The following is a 16,947-nucleotide window of genomic DNA, read 5'->3' on the forward strand; positions in this document are numbered from 1 at the left end:
CGAGTTCGCATGAGCCAGCCTGGCGCACCGGACACTGTCCGGTGCTCCCAGACTGAGCAGAGTCTTGGTTGCTCGAGCCAAGACATTTCCAATTGTTCTTTTCCTGTTTCCAGCACTTAGACACAATACATTAGTCTCCAAAACAATGTACTAAGTCTGAGAAACATACCTTTTGACATGATTTGCACTTTGTCCACCACATTGCATAGATCAACACAAAAGCACTTGCGTTGGCACTTAATCACCAAAATACTTAGAAATGGCCCAAGGGCACATTTCCCTTTCATCATGACTCTGTGCCGGACTGTCCACGACCTGGGTGCAACCTGTCAATAGGCAAAAACTTGTGGTGCCCCCAGGCCAAATAAGCAAATGAATTTAGCCAATAATACGAATTCATCGTCGTACCACCCCACGCATGAGTAGGACAACACATCGGCGATGGATAGATCGGGAAGCACCACGCTATCTCTGGAGGAGGATGGTCTGTCCATCTTGTGCTTCCATAGCTTTGGATCTTGTTGACCAGGGTCTTGAGCCTGATGTAGGTTTGTGTTGGCTCTTCTCCCCTGATCATGGCGAATCTTCCCAGCTCGCCTTCCACCAGTTCCATCTTGGTGATCATTGTAGCATCATTTCCCTCATGCGAGATCCTGAGGGTGTCCCAGATTTGTTTGGCATTGTCCAAGCCGCTAACCTTGTTATATTCATCCCTGCATAGAGATACTAGGCTTGGGCATTTTTATGAATTTGTTCATTAATAATCACAGGATTATCAGTGTTATCAAAATGCATCCCATTTTCTACAATTTCCTATATGCTAGGATGGAGAGAGAATAAATGACTACACATTTTATGACTCCAAAACGAATAGTCCTCTCCATCAATGTGTGCAGGTTTTCCAAGAGGAATTGAAAGTAAATGCACATTTGAATTATAGGGAATGCGAGAGTAATCAAAAGAATAATTTTGATTAACCGTCTTTTTCTTTGACGAAGAGTCGTCGTCGTCGTCCCTTGGTGAAGAAGATGATGCATCACTGTCGTAGTAGATGATCTTCTTGATGCGTCTATTCTTCTTCCTGTCCCTCTTCTTGTGACTCGAGCCTGAGGCAGTAGACTTGTCGTCCCTTGGCTTGTTGAAGAGGGATTCCTTCTCCTTATCGTTGACCACCATCCCCTTACCCTTAGGATCCATCTCTTCGGGCGGTTAGTCCCTTAGATGAAGAGTACGGCTCTGATACCAATTGAAAGCACCTAGAGGGGGGGTGAATAGATGATCCTGTAAAATCAAACACTAAATAGCCTCAAGACTTAGTTTATTAGAGAGTTAGTGCAATTAAGTAGCTTTGAAGCGAGTTCTTGTAAACACAACAATCACAGAGAAAGCAACACAAGAGACACGCGATTTTTATCCCGTGGTTCGGCCAAGTAACACTTGCCTACTTCCACGTTGTGGCGTCCCAATGGACGAGGGTTGCACTCAACCCCTTTCAAGTGATCCGATGATCAACTTGAATACCACGGTCTTTTCCTTTAGAGTCTTTTCCCGTGTGCGAGGAATCTCCACAGTTTGGAGTCTCTCACCCTTACAATTGAGATCACAAAGAAAACATAGAGTAAGGTTGGGGAGAGCAACACACGCAAGACTCAAATCCACAGCATAGCCATGCACACAAGTCATGACTTGAGCTCGAAACACAACACACGGAGTTCGCAACTCAAATGGAGCTCAAATCACTAGCACAGAGAATCAAATGTGTGGAGTCGGAGTCTGGGAGTTTTAAAATGTTTCTTGAAAGCTTGGTGTACTCCTCCATTCGCCTAGGGGTCCCTTTTATAGCCCCAAGGCAGCTAGGAGCCATTGGAGACAATCTTGGAAGGCAATTCCTGCCTTCTATCGAGTGGTGCACCAGACAGTCCGGTGCACCACCGGACAACCACTGTTCATGTCCGGTGCACGATCTCCTTCCAAATCAGGTGCATCCTCCGGGCCCATTGGCGCACCGGACACTGTCCGGTGCACACCAGACAGTCCGGTGTGCCCAACCGACCGTTGGAGCGAGACACGCGTCGCCCGCAGATTGCGCGGCTGACCGTTGGCGCTGGCGACCGTTGGCTCACCGGACAGTCCGGTGAATTATAGCCACATCGTCTTTTCCGTTTCCCGAGAGCGGCGAGTTCGTCGCAGACGACTCACCGGACAGTCTGGTGCACCACCGGACAGTCCGGTGAATTATAGTCGTACAACTCCATCGATTCCCGAGACCGGCTACTTCACCGTTGACCAGCCTGGCGCACCGGACACTGTCCGGTGTGCCAGGCCCGAGCAGATACTTGGCTGTTCACAGCCAAGCCTTTTCCAATGCGTTTCTTCTTTTGTTGGCCCTGTTTCTAGCACTTAGGCAAACACATTAGTGTACAAAATAATATACTAAGTCTAGAAACATACCTTGTACATTGATTTGCACTTTTCACCCATTTAGCACATAAGTGCTCAATTAGTGTGTTGTGCATCTAATCACCAAAATACTTATAGAAATTGCCCAGGGGCACATTTCCCTTTCAGCTGCTTCTGACCGTCTACGGACTGTCCGACCATTATAGCCGGACCGTCTGCTTCTGTCTCGGACCGTTCGGCCTTAGTACCCGGACCGTCCGGCGTACGCAGGACAAGTGACCGTGATCGGGTGTCCGATCGTGCTTGCCCCCGGTGCCTTCGGTCTTTCTTTTGTCTGGAGCTTTCTGAGTAACTATTCTGCGTGACATATTTGGTGTGCGGGGATCACCAATGACGATATTTTTATCTTTGCTTTTATCGGCCGCACAAGGCCGAATTATGGCCTTTTTGCTCGTTGGCAAAAATGTGGTGACAGGGACATATGGCCCATCAATTTTCACCTCTTTTTAAACCTCAATGGGTCTTCGTTTATAGCCAATTGTATTTGCCGACGGAAGACGACACAATCATTGGTGTTATGGGGAAAGGAGCCATGTCATTTGCATTATACGCGCCATTTGCAATATACACAATCTTAGTTGACTAAAAATTGCTAGTGAAATTAGCAAGTTAACAAATAGCTATCTAACTATTAGTTAATTTACTAAAAATAGGTAATAGCTAAAGTATTAGTTGTACTGTTTGGATGTCTCGACTAATTTTAGTAACTAACTATTAGTTTTATTGTATTCAAGCACCACTTGAGTAGTTAAGATAGCTGCCATAACAAGTGATTCACGGGCTCTTGCCCTGATGGGCTTGGAGGGCCGATTTATGGGCCTATGTTGGCTGAAAGCCTGTTATGGATAGTATCACGGACTAGTTTTTTTTTTTTTTGATAAAAAAGTATTGATTTAACAGTATGAATTGGCGTCGGTAGGAAATGCAGTTCACACGACTAGGAAGGATAAAATCGCAGCCCTAAACTGTAAATTCTCCTTGTGTAAACTGGAAAACGAGAAGTTTCTGAAGTAAATTAGCTTCAATGCCCGACTCTTCGTGCGAACTGGAAGAGGCTTTTGTCGTTTCGTTTTCTGAATTGTGACCTGTCAGATTCCAGGGCGATTCAGCGCATGCTGCACGCACCAGATATTTTAAGGGTCACACTTGCTTGTTTCATGTACTAGCACAAGAAGTAACCGTACCACTTCTTCAAGCCAAATCGCCAGCAATCCACCATGGCTAAACCAGAGGGGCCAACCATTGGCGTGAAGCTGTTCGTGGACAAAGAGAAGAAGAAGGTGCTCTTTGCTGAGTCCGACAAGGAGTTCGTCGACGTGCTCTTCAGCTTCCTCACCATGCCGCTCGGCACCATTGTCCGCCTGCTGGACAAGCAGTCTCAGATGGGGTGTCTCGACCAGCTGTACAAGAGCGTGGAGGACCTCAACTTGGAGTACTTCCAAACCAGTGCTTGCAAGGCGATGCTTCTGAAACCGCTCAACGCGGCTTCCGGCCACTGCCGTCGCCTCAAGATCAACGTCGATGGAAGCGTTCCAAGGGTGGTCTATGTCTGCAAGGACACGTCGTGCAGCGCACTCAGCGACAACGCGTTCAGTTCGTTCCCTGGCACGGTCTGCAAATGTGGAAAGGTCATGGAGTCCATTGGACAGTGCCCAAAATACGATGGTGACACTGAAACCGCCGCCGCCGCCGCTTGTTCAGAGGATGGAGTTTTTGTGAAAGGTTGCTTGAAATTTATCGTCACCCATGATCTCCAGGTTGCGCCAGCAACTACCTCTCTTATGATGTCTCTCTTCGAGAAATTTGGTGTGCTTGATCCAGCTGTCCTAGAGCAGCAGGTTCTGCAGTTCAGTTCAGAAAAGGTTCGTCTATCTGAACTCGTGTGTCTGGAACCCCCCCCCCCCCCTCCACTGTGCTGTAATTACAATGATCTTACCTATTTAATTGTCCATTTCATGCAGATAACATGCTTGCTGAAGAGATTGTTGACGTCCAAGCAACCTCTCACTGATCATTATTTCGAAGCTCCTGTTCCACAAGATGATGCAAGCCTAGAAGCGCTTGTTCAGAACTTACATCCTAAACAAGAAAGCGAGGACCAGGAAATGCCAGGTAACCTGAAGATCAGGGTCCTTCAGACGAAGGACGATTCCGCCCTGTTGTATGCTGAAGTTGGTGTTGATTTTGTGGACTCTCTCTTCAGCTTATTAAGCATTCCACTGGGATCCGCAATTAAGTTATATGGCCAGTGCTCGGCAAAAGGCTGCCTCGGTAATGTTTACAGGAGCATAGATGGTAGTGTCCAAGAATTCGTCAGAGAGGAGTGCCAGAGTCTTCTTCTGGACCCAAAGTTGCCACCCTTCTTTGGTTGCTGCGCTTCTAAGATCCTTCAGGTCGACGAATTAGCTCCAAGAGAACTGACGATCAAAGCCTGCTTTGTTTGCTTCAAGAGTCTAGGGTTTTCAGGTTGTAGCCTTTGTCACGGTTACTACAACAGTAACTATGTTTTTGTGAAGTGCGGAAATATGGTGAAGTCCATTAAACTTTGTGAGGCGAATCCAAAACAAAAAGGTGGATGCGAGAAAGGCGAAGTATATGTAAGCCGGAAGGCGAATTTCCTGGTTACTGATGACCTGCGTGTTCTTCCACTCTCATTAGCATCCACTGTTAAGATTGTTAGTGATTCCAAAATCCAGACCTCGAATCTTGTGGTCAAAGAAATCACATTAACAAAGTCCAAGGTATCTATATCTGCTACATAACTCACATTATTTGCATTGTGCTAGACTACCTATTCACTTGGTCTTGTGTAACTGAATCTTGGAACAGGTTATGGAGCTACAGAGGGCTGTCCTGCTGCTGAGTCGCAACATACTCAGCTCCGTGCTTCTGCATCCTAAGAAGAACAAGAAGCTGCACCATTACCATCGCATGTATTAGCCGTCGTTGTTGCTTTACTCTATGATTAGCCACAATGATAACTATGTACTATGTCTGTTTTTCTGCTGAATTTGTAAGTTATCATTTTGGCCACTGGTATTCGGTAACTACTATAACAGTTCGAGCATATAATAAATATAAACATTTGATTCGAGGGTTTGTAGGGTCACTCGGAAGCTGGCTCCTCTACTAAAAATTGAGACGTCCAATTTTTTTGTTGCAAATACGGCAAGGTCTTGGGCCACTTTGCAATTGGCCCTTGCCTTTATCTGTTTTGTATGATCTTTAGATGCTAAAAATTCTTTTTATGAGACTTTTATGTCTGTGTCACGATGACTCGGTTTTGTCTCTATCAAATAGTAAAATCTATTACTAGCACGGCGAAATGAAACTAAACAGTGATGCTTAACTAAGGACAGATTTTTAAAAACGAGACATTAAAGCCATAAAATGAAATTCCAAAGCCCACCTCTTCACTAATGGGTCGGATCTTCGTGGAGGAACGGCGGCGACCCGGACCCAGTCAGGTCACATCGGATTCGCGGCGACAAGTCAGGTCAGATCGCAAGAGGCAAGACCGCGAGAGCCCCCATCGACTTGGACCGGACCCCTAGAAAAAGCCGAAAAGAGGTGTGGCCAGATCGAGCGAGCCCCCGCACGTCGCCACTTCACCGCCCCCACCCAAAATCGTCTCGATGGAACCGCTGCGGCGCGTGCTGCGCCTCCGACTCGGACGGCCTCTCGCTATAAACCCCGCCCACTGAATACGGCCGTTCCATTTTTGACTCTATTCCCCGCTTCCCGATTCAAGTCAGCGGTTTTTAGGGTTCGAGATCTCGGCATCGTGTCGCGGAAGCCATGGCGGTGAGCATTCTTTGCTTTCCTATTGATTGCTCATCTCCTCGAGCTTGTGTGCCGTGCCATTACCGATCCGGGGCACCTGCTCGCCGTTTTTACTAATTCGTTCTCGGAGCCGGAGAGCTTGAGAGCTGGTTTTCGACTTGCGGATTATGCTCCAGTGATAGCCGCATCTCCCCAGCCTGTCATGGTAGCAAAGAAACATGGGGTAACTGTTGGTAGGAAGCGAAAGGGGAAACTGGGGCGTCTGTGGAACTGGGAAACTGACGCGCGGGATGCTCTTTGGTAATATTCAAATCTCGTTCACTTCAGTAGACACTGTACCTTTTCAAGTCTTGGAAATGAGGCGTTTGGGGTCATAAATATCTGTTGATGATTTGAAGTGCTTGGTCATAGGCATATCACTGTTTTAATGCTTGATTTGTAAAAATTGTAGTTTGCGATTAAAATGATATTGGGCCTATTATCTATTTTTCTACTTGGTTATGCTCAAAGATTTAGGGTATGCGTACTTTGACTTCTATTTCATTGTCTTTTTTTTTCTCAATTCACTTAAGAGGTATCAAGAAAGCAAGGGAAAAACAAACTCTGGCGAATATCATGCTTACCTCTGCATACATAAAATGGATTTAACTCTCTAAGCAAAGTTGCCACAAGTCTGTTTATTACCTTAGATATGCAATACAACATCTATTTATTTATTTAATTTGTGTGTGTGCGGGCCTGTGTGTGTGTGTACTGATATGTTGTTGTCTAGTAAGTGCAGTCGATGAAGTTTAATGAATGTGATAAAAAGGAATAATTAATTACACATATTTACTGAAATGCATTTCTTATGTTAGCAATGGAAATAAAGATCTATATTAGCACTCGAATCATAAGAGGGGATATGGTGGATAATGTGCAGGGTCTACATGACTATTTTTAGCCATTCAATATAGAGTCGTGGTCAATGCAACCCAAACTACCTTTTGGTTGTACCCTGTTTAAAATTATCTAAAAATACTGGGGCCTCAAATATACCTAATTACTCATGATATTTGTGGAAAAAAATGTTCTGGCTATCCCATGCGTCAATTCTAGCTAATTTTAATGAAATAATTTGCTATGTTGAAGCAGAGTTCTATGTCGGTGCTGTATATTATATGAAGTTTGTGCTAGTGTCTAACTGATTATTTCCATTTTATCTCCTTTCAAAGTATTCTAAGGAAATGCCTGCGGGGGTGTATTATTTGCCACGGGACTATAAATACACAATGCCGCTTATTAACTGTTCATTTTCTGCCATTTAACTTTTGTAGACAAGCATGCTTAGTACCGTGAAGGTGAGCAATGTATCACTGAAAGCAGCACAACGTGATATAAAGGAATTCTTTTCCTTTTCTGGTGACATTGTGCATGTTGAAATGCAGAGGTTAGTACCATATATGTGGTGCCTATTTTTCACCTTGTGCTATGACATGATTAACTATTTAGTGCTGTGCAGTTTCGATGAGCTTTCTCAAGTTGCCTACATTACTTTTAAAGACAAACAAGGAGCAGAGACGGCAATGCTTCTCACGGTATTTCTTTTTTATCTCATCTGGAAGTGTTGGAGGCTTCATAATTTTGTGTATTTTCATGGATTGAAGATTTGCTGGCTGTATTATCCTGAAAGTATGGTATGCATTTTTTTCATCTTAATTGGTTAATCATCTGATTTTTTTTTTTGAACGAAAGCATCATCTGAATTTATCAATGTGCCATTGTACTGCAATTTATTGCCATTATATTCTTAAGTCCCAACCGAAGACTGTATCCCTCTTTCGTTTGTTGTTTCATGTGATACCTTTGCCTGCTCATTGAATGTTGCCTTTTACATAGCCAAACGTTCCAATTAAGTTTTTCAACATTGTTTCTACCTAGATCTGTTTGCTGTAGCTTGAAAGCCAAGCCGTCTTTGATGTCAATGAGAACTTTGTTTGCAAATAGACATCAGGCAGATTCTAACATATGCTTTGATTGCTATCAAAGGGGGCCACCATAGTTGATATGGCTGTAATCGTCACACCAGCAAATGATTATGAGCTACCATCTTCTGTTTTAGCTGCTCTTGAGGTATGATTAGAGCCATACTATTTACAAACTGCAACATGGTAATTCTGTGTACAGCTTTGTAACATTGTTTTCGCCTGCAGCCCAAAGACACAAAACCTTCTGCCCTTCAAAAGGCCGAGGACATTGTTGGGACCATGCTGGCAAAGGGATTTATCCTCGGTAGGGATGCACTGGACAAAGCGAAAGCTTTGGATGAGAAGCATCAGCTGACGTCGACTGCCACAGCTAGAGTATCTTCCTTCGACAAGAGAATCGGTCTAAGTGAGAAGATCAGTGTTGGCACTTCAGTTGTAAACGATAAAGTGAAGGAAATGGATCAGAAATACCAAGTCTCTGAGAAGACAAAGTCAGCACTGGCAGCTGCTGAACATAGTGTCTCGACTGCTGGATCTGCTATCATGAAGAACAGGTATGTGCTAACCGGAGCTGCATGGGTAACTGGTGCTTTCAGCAAGGTCACCAGTGCAGCCAACGAGGCCGGTGCAAAGGCTAAGGAAAAAATAGCAGTCGAGCAGGAGCACAAGAATGCTGAGGGTGGACCTGCACAAGCGAACATCTCAGAGACCCATGAAGCGCACAGGGGTTTGGACGGCGGATTCTCAAGGCTACATGACTCTGAAACCCCTGAAGATATCCCCATCTCTACTGCGAGTGTCCCAGCTGTTACGGATGAGGAGCCCAGCAAGGCTTCTCCACCAGCTGGTGTTCCTGAAAAGCCAGAAGCTGCGCACGAATTGGTACTATAATTGATGCGGTTTTGCTTCATACATGCATGTAAATAGACATGAAATGGGATAGCCCTGGAACTCATTCTGTGGTCTTGTGGTTGGCATCTTCAGATTGAAAACCTCTTTGAAGGTTGAAAGTTATTGGGATCTAAAGGAGTTTGCAATTTGTACCTGGTCTTTTTGATCAATTAGTAATCAGTATTACCCGGCAGTGGGGAAATGAACTTTAATGCTTGTGTAATTGTACTGTTGTTGGTCATCTATTGTTTCCTGGTATAGTAACTGCTTCTGTTTAAGAAATTATTCTGGCTGTTAACGAGGGAGCTCTAGTACCCAGGGAGAGGAAATGGAATTGTACTCCATTTACCCAGCTCGTTACGGAACTGTACTGCCGGAATGCACATGTTCATTTTTCCGAGATCTGTTGTGGGAGCTTGCCGAGTCCGATAACATTAGCACACCTGCCCAGCTCGTTATTGTTTTCGTTCTGCGTCTCTTGACCTTCAGGCAAAAAGGTTGGATTCTGCAACAGCTTGTGGTCGTGTTGTGTATACCTAGCGCCTGCGCCGAGGATAGTGCCTGGAAATCGTAGCCACACAAAGCATCGAAGATATACATTTAGGCTATCTTCTCCAGCAGTTTACTCATATCCATATTCAAACTCTAGTATGTGAACAGTATAGTCTACAGTACGGCACGAGAATTCGGCGGTACGAGGTGCTGGCGCCTTCTTGGGCTTCGCCTCGACGACGACGACGTCGCCGCCGCCGATCGAGGGTGCCTTCCTCCGGCAGGAGCTTGGGCATCGAAGAGATGCTCAGCTGCTAGCGATATTTTTATTCATGCTTTCCCCGTCGTCACGCATGCCTCACTTTGCTTTATTTCTGCCGCTGTTAACATCGCTTTGCTTCAGCTAACAACAGGCCTAAGCTTGCTTTTGAATACACGGGACATACAGGATGTTCTGAATACACACGGAGGTGTTTATCTAAAGCCTCCCTAGCTATTAGGGGCCTTTTCATTTTCTGAAGGAAACCCAAAAAAGTGCTAACCACCGACTTGTACTAACCCAATTGCACGCGTCCGAGTACCGGCGATGACTGTTGTTGAGCAGTGGCTAGGCCTGCAAATGGGGTGGGTGTAAATGGGTATTTTAGGTGGGTTTAAGAAATGGTTTTGTTTTGGTGGGTTATGATGGGTTTTAATTATTAACGGGTTGGGTTGGGTTGGGTGGGTTTATTTTTATATTGCGGGTTAGAATGGTTGATACCCATGGGTATAGATGGATTTGTATAGGTATGGGTTTCCATGGGTATTCACCAATCAGACTACCACCCCAATCAGTACCATTTTATTTCAGGTTTAGATAAGTCTTTGATTTCTTTAGTCACACACAGCACACTATACTATACCATTTTATCAGTACCATTTTATTTGAAAATGTGACCAACTATAAAGTTGCATAACTTTTTGAGATCTACAAATTCTATTTTAATAGTTTCTACATCCGATGCCGTTTACAAAATTTGAATTTTAAATTTGAAAACTTCACACGAATTTTTCAATGATAAGATGATTTCAAATAAAAAAGTTGACAATTACAAAGTTTCATTACATTTCAAGACCTACAACTTTTATTTTAGTGGTTTTTCCATCCGAAGTAGTTTGAAAAATTCAAATTTTAAAATTCAAACATAGTTTTGCATGACAAGATGATTTCAAACCAAAACATTGTCAACTACAAAGTTTCATAACTCTTGAATACCTACAACTTTCATGTTGGTGGTTTTTTCTTTTGAGGTTGTTTTCAAAATTCAAATTTTAAATTTTTTAAATTTAGACATAGTTTTCGTTGACAATATGACTTCAAATGAAAAAGTTGTCAACTACAAACTTCTATAACTTTTCAAGATCTACAAAGTTTATTTTGGTTGTTTGATCATTTATTTATCTCACATGATAGTTCTAACAATATGCACAAATTCTATACATATCTCTCGTAGTTCCATAAACTATGAGAGAGATATAGGTTTTATGAACAAATTTATTTTTAGTTTGTCATATGAAGAAATGTTCAAAATATAAAATGTACATCATGATGAGTTATACAAATTTGTAGTTGAAAACTTTTTCATTTGAATTAATTTACTGCTTTAAAATGTGATTTTTATATTGTCTTTGCCTACTGTTGGAAAAACCCACGGGTTTTCCATGGGTTTCCACCCAATTACGGGTTGGTTTGGGATCAATAATGTTATTGGATGAGTTGGGTTTAACTTCCTTCTAGTATTTTTGGTTGGGTGTGGGATGGATATCAAAGTAATTAGATTTGGATATGGGTGGGAGTGGATTGGATTTTTTGCCATTAGCAGGCCTAGCAGTGGCCGAGAACGTCACCGGCCGGCGTTTCCAACGTGCGAGCAGAGTGGTTCGTTCGACGTTACAAAAGCAATCAAGCGCAGGTGAAAGAAAGGAACAGCAGGACGGCGACTTCCTCTGCGTGGGTGGACGCCGCCGCCGCTTAAACAAACGCTCCGGTCCGTAGGCTCGTTCGTAGCCATAGCTTGCCGCTACCCCATTCATTAATTTGACTGACTGACCGGCCGGCCGGGATCGCAAGTCGCGAGCTCATAAACACGCTACGACCACGCCGTGACGCGCGCGCGCGGCACCAGAGCTCAGGGCCCGGCGGATCCGGTTGGTTGGCCACAGGCGGCTCAAGTCAATACGATATGGACGCCCGGCGACGTGCCGCAGTTGGCGTTGATCCGTAGCGCTCAGCTCAGCTACGTACGTGGCTGATTGCTGCTGGAAAAGGATCGTGGTACCAGTTCAGGCGGCACTACGCTTCCTAGCTCGTCTTTGACCTCTGTGTCCATACGTACGTCTACACTAGCCAAGTAGCAAAGGGCGGAGGAAGCGAAACCCGGAACATCATCTGGAGACTGCAGATAAAAGTACATGCATACATACCGGCAAACTCGCTTATCAGCAGGCCCAATACAGCCATTTCGATCCGGCCCAAGAAAGAGCAAGCCCACGAAGTCACGGCCTTTCGTCATCGTTCCAGCCCACCAGTACGCCCTGAATCGTCTCTCTCTCTCTCTCTCGATCAATCAATCAACAAGAGAATTCCAATCGTGGTCTGCACAAAACCCAAACCCTTCCTTTTCTATCTGCCACGGAGTGAATAGGGCCATGTACTAGCTTTCAGGTGGAGCAGCACGACGAACAGCGATGCACGCGCAGGCAGGCAGACAAGGGCGCTTGTCCGAGGCAAAAGCAGCGGCGACAGCGCAGGCACCAAGTTACGATCGGCTTACAGCAGCAGGATGTCACGCTCACGCCGCGCCGCGCGTCCCATCCAACAAACTCGAGCAGTACGTAAATAAAATCTCACCAAATTCGCGAACAACGAAAGCCCCTTTAGACTAGTTTAATTCTAGGGACAGTCTCTAGGCGATGGAGTCCACAACAGCCTCCCCTACCTACCTAATCTCCTACTGACAACTACGGCTACTGGCAATCGCCTGTTGAAAATCAAGGACCACCGGCGCCTATCATATTCGCTCCACAGCTTTCACCATTCACCATACCACCACGCACTCACCCCCCCCCCCCCCCCCCCCCCCCTCTCTGATCTCGGGCGGCCGATGATTGCCAATCATCGGAAACATACAGATGTTAATTGGCAGCGCCGAGGTTGAAGACGAACTTACTCAGGTCGCTGTTGGTGCTGCAGACTTTGTCGTGCTTGCTTTCATTATACCTCAACCCATTGGCATTGCGATAGTATATTTTACCTAGTACTCTGCTTTACCGACCAAGTCTTTGGTAAACTTCTTTTTCTCATGTTCGTTGGCTACTTGGCTTGGGATCTAACTTGATTAGGCGAGTTTCAGACTTCCTTCAGTTCGATGAACCATGCAGTTCTTCTCCTTGTAGCTGTCGGCACCAGATGGGCTACACTACACCTTGCGTAATCCAAGATGCTGCTTTTTCCCTGTCATGAAAGGAACGTCGTCTGACGATATATGTATTCACCTGCCGTCACTCGACAAGATCCTGCTGAATCATCCTGGCATGGCATAGGCCAGTAGTAGCGCAGCGCCTGAATACAAAAATAGCACCACCAAACAGTTTGAAACCTAGCTCACGCACGGCCGGATCACCGCCGGTACTCGTCGGCGAGAATATTGCGCGGCAACGCTCCCCTCCTCCTCCTCAAGTCCATTTTCTTCCTCTGCCATGGACGAAACGAAATGGCCGTCGAGCTACTCAACTGACGTACGTAGTAAGTAGACGAGGGAAAGCTAGCTAAAGCTGGTGATGCAGGAGAAAAGCTCAACAACCTGAAGAAACAGACGTGCTGTATGTATGATTGTACAGGGGATGGAGGACCTGGAGATGGGCCGTGCAGGTGCAGGTGCAGCTAGTTGCGTAGCCAGAGCCCAGAGCTAGCGAGACGAAGAAGTCGCAAAGCTAGCTTCAGACCGCGACGCGCGCGCGCCGTCGCGCGTCAACGACGACGTGCGGCGATGGGGACGGCGAGCGGAGGAATCTTTCCGACAGGTCGTCAGCGTCCGCTGCAAAGCTCTCTCCGATCTTTCACACTCACACACCGGCTCACCGCTAGCTGTACTTAGCTTAGCTCTCTCTGCTGAACTCGTCTCATCGACTTCTCTGACGCGCCAGTTGCAACCGTTCCGGATCCTGTAGCCAATGGCCTTGGATGACCGCCCGTTGGCCGCCCACGAATCGTAGGACATACAGAAATGTTGGTGGAAGAGCGCACATCGGCTGGCGTCGGGTAGGCCAAGACGGGGTAGGCGATGATTATTATTGCTCCGGCTGATGATGTATCATTATTATTTCTTTAGAAGCTGGTAATACATCCGTCCACGAAAACGCGATATCTGTATTGCTACGCTTTTATATATATTCAAATCAAGAGTCAGAAATGCATCACTGGTTGATGATCATTATCAGGTCAAAAGTGTGACGCTTTTTTATACATATAATAAAAAAAAGACAGCGCAGTATTTAAGGCACATTTCTAGCGTGAAAGGTAGTTGTACCCTTTTTCCCTTTTTATTATTTGAAGATGTACATAGTCAAGAAAGTGGAATAAAAAGGTAGCGGTACATGTGTTGTACTTGATTGTTGTTTGTTTTTGGCTTTTTTTATCACCAACAGAATTTCATTTACTTTGTGGTGTCCTTTTATTCGGATTTTTTTTTGGTATGGCGTGTTTTCCATAAGTAACCAAACGATCAATATGGCTAGTCCAAATATTCAATTTGATTGGATTTGGAAGTGAAGTATTACCTCTGTCATAAATAAGGATGCAAGTCTAGTTCCAACCAAAGTCAAAATGTTTTAAATTTGACTAAATTTATACCCTGTTTGTATGTAGATATTGAACCACATACTAGGTAATTGGATCAACTTTCCTAAATTCTGTTGTTTGGTTGCACGTGGAATTGAGATTTAGAATCAGAGGCGCAATTCCCTGGAATTGGACTATAACTATAAACCCCTTCTCACAATACAAAGCATCACTCCTCGGTTTGCGTGGAATTAGACCGCAAAATTCCGAACTCCAATTCAGTGACATCCAAACAATAAAATTGGAATTGCATCTCATTTCAATACCGTGCTTATTTTGGTATTTAAAACCAATCAACATCGAAACAGAGCCTTATACAAAATGTCATTAACTTGTAATGCTCCGACGATTGATGAACAATTATAGTACTATAGTACGATACCATTGTGAGATGAATAGCGTGACCGTATGATCTGACACCCCTTGTGGTTGATGGTTTGACGATTGTGTCCGATGTCATATTCTTTAGTCGGTTTGGGTTTACTTCTATGGTATAGTCTACCATCTCCTTAGGCTATCTCTAGCATCTTACTCATCATCATCATCTCTCATTCCAATCTCCACTCTGTAAATCGTGCAATCTATAATGTAAAACAGTGTTTTGCACGGCTATATACACGATCTGTTGTCCACAGCCTTATGGACGATTCGGTGCTTCGGTATGACGATCTTTAAATCCTTCTATAGCTTTGCCGTTCATGATTTTTATTTACCGTTTGGTTCTACCTTCAGTTTTAGACTTTTCCATGTTGATGTAGATCTCCAATAAAAAGTTAATCATGTTAATCACTTTTTTTTACCTTCATCCAAGTCTATTGCATCATTTGAACTATAACCAAGAAGATATGATCGAGAAGCGTATGTATAACAAGGATCTTGTTAGAATAGGAGATACGGTCGAGATCACAATAGATATGTACAATTCAAGACTGACTCGGAGGATTAATTAAACTCCTAACCTATAGATTATGCATACAGATAACAACCGAGAATTCTCTGTGTGGAGGGATATATGAATCCTAACCTAATTTCCCTCACGCGAGAGATTTGGATCGACACACATCATACAACAAGAGACGAGCCCAGCACTATGCATGGAACGGTGACAGATCCACGAACGATCCCTGATTACCGTGTCTTGATTCTCGTGTTGCTTGTTTGTTCTTCTTGCTAGGATTGGTGCCTTGAAGTGTACTCAAAGATGAATGACCGGTTGATCACATCTGCCGACTGCGCGAGCCATCAGAGCAATGTAGATTATATGACTGACAGGGCTGGGAGCAAATTAAGTTCGGATAATGAAAGTAGTCTTCGGGTCAGAGTGAAAGGGCCGTAAGTCCGTAACAAACTCGGACACCGCCGCCGACTACTGGCTGGCGACCGTGACGGACTGACGGGTATACTATTACTTCCGCTGCACACGGACCGGACCGGCACAGGAAAGTTTCTTCTCCGATGGAGGACGGCTCCATCGATCTGGCCAATGTTGTGATTCAATGTCTCGATGAACAATAAAATGCGTTCTTGAGCTGGCACCGTGCATGTGAGGCGCGGGCCTGCTGGGGCGCCGCATGAGAGAAGAAGTTGGGTCGTACTCGTACGTTGGCGGGTGACGACGCTGGCGGACACTCCGGAGCTAGGAGAGAGAGGCCGTGCAGCGTGTCATTTGGACACACGACACATCGATCGATCGATGATCTGTGTGTGGCGAACCACACACCCAGGCTGCTCCCCGTTTGAATCCGTGACGCGGACTTCGTGCGTACACAGGATGAGACCGCGGTCCGCGCGTATGCCGGTACGCGTACCGGCGTACGTATGCATCATGCGTGCATGCCGCCTCGCATGCAGCGAACGGGCGCCGCCGCCCGGCGAGACCTTTTGCCGCCGAACTGGAAGCAGCGGGCGGCACGTACGCACGGCCCATTTAATTCCATCAGGCATACGTAGTACTAGGCGGCAGCAGGGTGTACGGTACGTGTACGGTGCCAGGTCTCGCTCGCCCACCGCCCGTCGGGCGCCGGGGGGCACAGCGCACGCATAGCTAGAGCGGAATGTACACGCACGCGTGTCCGATTCGGCGGCGCACCTGCGCGGGGGAGGGGGGCCGCCGTGGCGCGCCTGTACGTTTCCGTGCACCGCGGGCGGCTAGCCGGCCGGCCGGTCGGTCAAACGAATGATGCGGAGGGGGATCAGCCGCGGCGGATAGTCTCCGCTCCGCTCGCCGATTCACACGGACGGGTGCTAAAGAGCGACGACCCTTTGGTGTCATTTTTCGCGCGCGCGTGGCCAGGCCAGGCTATAGATGTCCAAACAGTGCGGGCCGCCCATTTGGCCTGTGGCACGGCACGAATTTAGCCCGGTCCAAACACGGCCCGGCACGGTCGGTTACGGGCCCGGGCCGGCACGGCCCGTTTAGCGGGCCGGGTATGGGCAGATACGGCGGCCCGCATGCTTTGGCTCGGCCCGGCCCGA

The 16,947-nt window shown here is 45.9% G+C and overlaps 2 protein-coding genes across 3 annotated transcripts; both read left to right on the forward strand.

Moving 5' to 3' along the window:
- Positions 1–3,638: 3,638 nt before the first annotated feature.
- LOC100192954 (uncharacterized) lies at positions 3,639–5,551 on the forward strand. Its single transcript, NM_001349826.1, has 3 exons — positions 3,639–4,322; positions 4,422–5,201; positions 5,290–5,551. The coding sequence occupies exons 1-3, from the start codon at positions 3,678–3,680 to the stop codon at positions 5,398–5,400; spliced, it is 1,536 nt and encodes a 511-aa protein (NP_001336755.1). The 5' UTR covers positions 3,639–3,677; the 3' UTR covers positions 5,401–5,551.
- Positions 5,552–5,964: 413 nt separating this feature from the next.
- Positions 5,965–9,397, forward strand: LOC100282771 (nucleic acid binding protein). 2 transcript variants are annotated; one of them, XM_008669770.4, is made up of 5 exons: positions 5,965–6,543; positions 7,560–7,672; positions 7,745–7,820; positions 8,272–8,355; positions 8,436–9,386. In XM_008669770.4, exons 2-5 carry the CDS (start codon positions 7,566–7,568, stop codon positions 9,099–9,101), a joined length of 933 nt encoding a protein of 310 aa, XP_008667992.1. In that variant the 5' UTR covers positions 5,965–6,543; positions 7,560–7,565; the 3' UTR covers positions 9,102–9,386. The 2 variants fall into 2 exon arrangements, with proteins under 2 accessions (XP_008667992.1, NP_001149149.1); NM_001155677.1 differs by having other exon boundaries at positions 5,996–6,264; positions 8,436–9,397.
- Positions 9,398–16,947: the final 7,550 nt, after the last annotated feature.

This window comes from Zea mays, chromosome 2, assembly GCF_902167145.1.
Source record: "Zea mays cultivar B73 chromosome 2, Zm-B73-REFERENCE-NAM-5.0, whole genome shotgun sequence".
Taxonomy (NCBI): domain Eukaryota; kingdom Viridiplantae; phylum Streptophyta; class Magnoliopsida; order Poales; family Poaceae; genus Zea; species Zea mays.

Coding starts and splice junctions, on each gene's coding strand:
- LOC100282771 (NM_001155677.1), top strand. Junction 7,821..8,271: donor AGACGGCAATGCTTCTCACG/GTATTTCTTTTT, acceptor TTGCTATCAAAG/GGGGCCACCATAGTTGATAT. Junction 8,356..8,435: donor CTGTTTTAGCTGCTCTTGAG/GTATGATTAGAG, acceptor TTTCGCCTGCAG/CCCAAAGACACAAAACCTTC.
- LOC100192954 (NM_001349826.1), top strand. CDS start 3,678: ATGGCTAAACCAGAGGGGCCAACCATTGGCGTGAAGCTGTTCGTGGAC. Junction 4,323..4,421: donor TGCAGTTCAGTTCAGAAAAG/GTTCGTCTATCT, acceptor CATTTCATGCAG/ATAACATGCTTGCTGAAGAG. Junction 5,202..5,289: donor TCACATTAACAAAGTCCAAG/GTATCTATATCT, acceptor ATCTTGGAACAG/GTTATGGAGCTACAGAGGGC.